The sequence below is a fragment of the Phyllostomus discolor genome, chromosome 10, assembly GCF_004126475.2.
Source record: "Phyllostomus discolor isolate MPI-MPIP mPhyDis1 chromosome 10, mPhyDis1.pri.v3, whole genome shotgun sequence".
Classification (NCBI taxonomy): domain Eukaryota; kingdom Metazoa; phylum Chordata; class Mammalia; order Chiroptera; family Phyllostomidae; genus Phyllostomus; species Phyllostomus discolor.
Window position 1 is genome coordinate 85728846 of NC_040912.2, and position 5482 is coordinate 85734327.

A 5482-nucleotide genomic window follows, 5' to 3' on the forward strand; every position below is an offset into this window, starting at 1 on the left:
ACCCAACTGCTCTGAAACTCTCAGGTCTTATTTCTCACGTTATCTACACCAGGTACAAGGATTAGTACGATAAAGTCAACCCTGGTTAAGTCCAACCCTCCTTTGCCAGGGCATCTGTTTATGTGCCTTCATAATCACCCATACCTCCAATTCTCCTCGGAGGGGCTGGGGAAAAGCCTCAGGTCAGCCTGAAATGATTCAGATTTGTGTGTCTGGGAGTCAGGGAGTGCACTGAGAGGAGTGTGAAGGACCTGGGACTGGAAGTGCTGTTTTGCTGCCCAGATGCTGCAGTGCCGATGGCACACGCACGCCCCCATGCCAGGGAGACTGCAGACAATGGATGTAGCAGGGAACAAGGAATGGTGGCAGCACAGGGTTGGGAGAAGTGACCATTAATGAAAGTTTTGGAGACTTTGACTGGCTCAAATGGCCCCAAAAGAGACATGACCTATACCACTCAGTACAACTGAAGAGGATTAATATTCCCCTTTGGGAGGAGGATCTGTGAGAAATGACAGAGAGTGATGTCACTACCAAGATGCACCCCACCTTGCGGAGCCCAGAGGAAGAAGAAGCCCTGCTCCTGTGTGCAGGCTGAACAAGTCACTTACCTGAGTGGGGGCCCTCATGACCCACCCAGCCATGGCCAACAGGCTCTTCTGCTGGGTGGCCCTTTGTCTCCTGGGAGTAGGTGAGTCCCAGGAATTAAGAATCTGCATTCTGTTAATATTCTCAGTTCTGTTTCCATTTATGTCTTTTATCCTGTTTCCAAAACTCTGTTGTCTTCCACAGAGCACACAGATGCCGGTGTCACCCAGACACCCAGGCACGAGGTGACAACAAGGGGACAAGATGTGACTATGAATTGTGAGCCAATTCCAGGCCATGACTACCTTTACTGGTACAGACAGACCTCAGTGAAGGGACTGGAGTTTATGATTTACTTCAGCTATGCAAAACCTCTGGATGAGACAGGGCTGCCCAAGGAGCGATTCTCAGCTCACATGCCTAATAAGTCATTCTCCACTCTGACGATCCAGCGCACAGAACCCGGGGACTCAGCCGTGTACCTCTGTGCCAGCAGATTAGCCACAGCGCTGCACAGTCACCCCCTCCCTGTGCAGAAACCTCCTGCTTCCCCTTCTCTCATCAGCCCCCAGGGGTCCTGTGTAAAAGACTTCTCTGCTCCACTTGCATCCAGAGACATGTGTGGGTTTGGGGCATGAAAGGGCAGAAAGCAAAAGGTATCAACAGACAAACCCCAGCAAAGGAAACAATGTAGGAAGGGGGCTTTAGGTTTTCCTCACACGCTGTCTTTGGGCTCAGCACTCCCCACACCTGAGAGACAGACCTCAGTTACCCACACTGTGTGTGTTCCTGGCTTCCTGCACCAACATCCTTATTTAAACTGTGGGAGCTTCTGGTAAAAACTTCTCAGCCTTCCGTTCTCCTCTCCTTCTAAGCTCCTAACAGAATGACCCAAACCTCACACACACACACCTATCCATGTTTCTAGAGTCTATCTTATCACCAAATTCCACTTGTCATTGTCCTTTTTGTTATTTTGGAATGCTAATCTTCAAGCTGGAAATAGAAAAAAATTCCTACTGTGGATGCCAACAGACACATTCTGATCCTCTGTTCAATTTCAGTGCATTCTTCATCCTCCCAATCCTACCTACTGCTTCTAGAACATTCTCTTCTCCCTGGCTTTAACTCAGCTCCTGAGAGCAGGGATTAGAACATTGCCTTTCATGTTGCCCTAAATTCTCTACATGACATCTGTCCTCATTCACTTCCCTCCCCACCACTGATCCTGTCACCACTGGTCATGTGGTGATCATGTGGACAATTTATACATGGGTTTGGCTTCTCTGTTTCCTGACCCCATGTCTTTCCCAAAAGTTTGTCTTTAATCTTTTCAAAGACCAACTTTGACTCTAGAGCATGGAGTGAACAACAAATAATCTGTTTCCAAAGTGTCCATTTCATTATTCCATACTCCTATCTCTTTGTACTTTCTTTCTTTAACGCAAAATCTACTTTCTATGATTCTTATAGTCTCTGAGCATCAGCCCATATACCTACTGCTTTGAAACTCTTATGTCCCATTTCTCACATTACCTACACCAGGTACAAGGACTAGTACCATAAAATCAACCCTGGTTAAATCCAACCCTTCTTTCCCAGGGCATCTGTTTATGTGTCTTCATAATCACCCATATGTCCAATCTAAATTCTCCTTGGTAAAAGCCCCAGCTCAGCCAGAAATTATTTAGATTTGTGTGTCTGGGAGTCAGGGAGTTCCTTCAGAGGAGCCTGAAGGATGTGAAGTTCGAAGTAGTGTCCTGCTGTCCAGAATGTGCAGTGTCAATGGCACACCCACTTGGGAATGCCCAGCAGACAGCAGGCATGTGATACAGCAGAGAACAAGGAATGGTGGAAGCACAGGGTTGTGGGAAGTGAAAATAGATGAAAGTCTTGGGTCACTGAATGGTCCAAATGGCCCCAAGAGAGACATGACCTGTTCCAGTCAATTCACCTGAAGAGGGTTAATGTTCACCATTGCGCAGAGGTCCTTTGAGAAAACACAGAGAGTGATGTCACTACCAAGCCACACTCCCCCTTGTGGAGTCCAGGGGAGCAAGAAGCCCTGCCCCTGTGCTCAGGCTCACAACAGTCTTGCCTGAGTAGAGCTTCTTCCTCCTTCACCCTTCCACGGCCACCATGCTCCTGTGCTGGGTAGCCCTTTGTCTCCTGGGAGTAGGTGAGTCCCTAGAAATTAAGAGTCTGCATTTCTGGATATTCCCCATTCTGTGTCCATTTATGCTCCTTATCCTGTTCCCAAACTCTGTCCTCTTCCACAGAGCCCACACATGCTGGAGTCACCCAGACACCCAGGCGCAAAGTGACAACAAGGGGACAAGGAGTGACTCTGAGTTGTGAGCCAATTTTAGGCCATAATGTCATTTACTGGTACTGACAGACCTCAGTGCAGGGACTGGAACTTATGATTTACTTTCGTAGTCAAACTACTGTAGGTGACACAGGGCTGCCCAACGAGCGATTCTCAGCTCAGATGCCTAAGGAGTCATGCTCCACTCTGAAGATCCAGCCCACAGAACCCGAGGACTCAGCCGTGTACCTCTGTGCCAGCAGCTTAGTGCCAGCAATTCAGCCACAGCGCTGCACAGTCGCCCCCTCCCCATGCAGAAACCTCCTGTTCCCCTTCTCTCACCAGCCCCAGGTGTCCTGTGTAAGATAGGTGTCTCCTCTGCTTGCACCAAGAGACATGTGTAGGTTTGGAGCATGACAAGGAGAGAGGAAAAAATATCAACAGAGAAACCCCAGCACAGGGAGCAATGTAGGAAGTAGGCTTTAGGTTTTCCTCACACACTGTCTGTGGGCTCAACACTCTGCACACCTGAGAGACAGACCTGAGTTACCCACACTGTGCATTTTCCTGCCTGCCTGCACCACCCTCTCCATCTAAACTGTAGCAGGTCCTACTAAGGGCTCCTCAGCCCTCTATTCTCCCCTCCCTCTAAGGTGGTAACGTAATTTCCACCCAACACACACGTGTTTTCTAGGGTTCTATCGTGCAGCCAAATTCTAGCTATGATTGTCTTAATTTACACCAAATAGGTGCTCTGCCCTTTAAGATGGATATGCAATGAAATTTCTACAGTGTTTCTTTCAAAACATAGAATCGAACACATGATGTCCAATTTCAGTGCATTCTTCATCCTCCTGGGTCCTCCCTGCTCCTCCCAGACCAGTCTGCTCTCTCTGGCTTCACCACCTACTCCTCACACACATGTCTCAGAACATCGCCCTTTGTTGCTGAACTCACTGCTACTTCTCTACCATCAGATCCGTCCTCATTCACTTCCTCTCCCCACCAGTGAAGCTGTCACCATTGGAGAATTCACCATCACTCAGACACTTTCCACAGGGGTTTGTTGTCTGTGTCTCCTAACCCCCTGACAGCAATGACTTTTTACCTCCCACACTTTTCAGATGCACTTCAGTCATTCCCGTCTGTGGGATGAGACACCAATGAGCTCCGTCCAAAATTGCCACTTCAATCAACTCATTCTCCTCCCTCATCATATTAGTTTCTTCTCACTAATTCAGCACCATCCTCCTAAGATTCCTTTAACCACTGACCCTGAGTTCATGTTTCTAACAGTTTTTAAACTCACATGTTTATAATTCTCACTGTCTAAACTGGGTTTACTGTTCGATACTTTAATTTGAACCCTGGGTAAATCCAGGGTGCTTATGGATAGCAGGGTGGGAGTTCCTGTGTCACTGAGAGCATTCGGCAGTGATCGTGACACAGCCTGGTCGCTGACAGGAACTCTTGATCCTCACTGAAGAGCCTTCCATTGGTTCACTGCTCTGCACAGGAAATGCTTAGGTCAATAGGATGCTTTGCTGACATTTAAAGAATCTATTTTCACAGACCTGGTGTGTTGGTGTCATTTTATTAAAATCAGAAACTTCATCCCTGGCTGGTGTGGCTCAGTGGATTGAGTGCTGGCCTGGGAACCAAAGGGTCAGAGGCTCAATTCCCAGTCAGGTCACATACCTGTGTCATGGCCAGATCCCCAGGAGGGGGCGCCTGAGAGGCAACCACACACTGATGTTTCTCTCTCTTTCCCCTTCCCTTCCCCTGTCTCTAAAAATAAATCAATTAAAATTTTAATTTAAAAAGGAAACTTTGTAACAGTACAATCAATCAATAATGAAGCTCATACAGTAACTTAATAATGGAGCTCAAATTAGGATATGATCCCATTCATGTGAAAACATATATATGAATAAAGAAGGCAGGAAAATGCATAGATAAAGATTGATATCTACTGACCCATAGGACTGTTTGTATCTTTTCTCAAATTTTAGAAATTACATGATGATGCATAGAAGCCCTTTCTACTTTGCTAAAAACAAAAGCACATGTCTTTCTGGTATATCATGTTTTACTATAAATTTATATGAGCCAGGACAAATCTATGAAATGTATAGATCAAGTTTTTCCCCGTAATTCAACAAAGTGAGACTGGAGGTGGAAGAGGGGTGATGCTTACTGCTGTGTTCCATATAAATTGTCTCAGTTACTACCATGTTCATTGTCAAGTATTGCTCCCCAGGATTCCTTCAGTGCATATGCGATCTTAAAAAATAGAAAAGAAGAATTCGCTACAAACAAAAGTCTGTGAGTCAGAGCAGTGAGGGGTGGTAAAGACCAGAGAGATGACCAGTGATTCTCACCAGAAAGAGTCCTGGTGGGGGGGCCACATCCCTGGTCACTTGTGACTGTCACATGTGACAGTTATATCTGGACAGATTTGGTGTTGACCTTTGGGAGGCCACCCCATGAGCAGTGGCAGGGATCGTTGTCACTCTCCACCTTGTGGAGGCAAGAAGACAAGAAGCCCAGCCCCTTGGTTCATGTTCACAGGGGCCTCACGTGGGA

General features: G+C 46.9%; 1 gene segment (V, D, J or C); it reads left to right on the forward strand.

The window, feature by feature from the left end:
• The first annotated feature begins 642 nt into the window (after positions 1 to 642).
• LOC118496950 lies at positions 643 to 1226 on the forward strand. The segment is given in 2 exon segments: positions 643 to 691; positions 793 to 1226. Coding segments are annotated over 2 exon segments (483 nt in total).
• The last annotated feature ends 4256 nt before the right edge of the window (positions 1227 to 5482 follow it).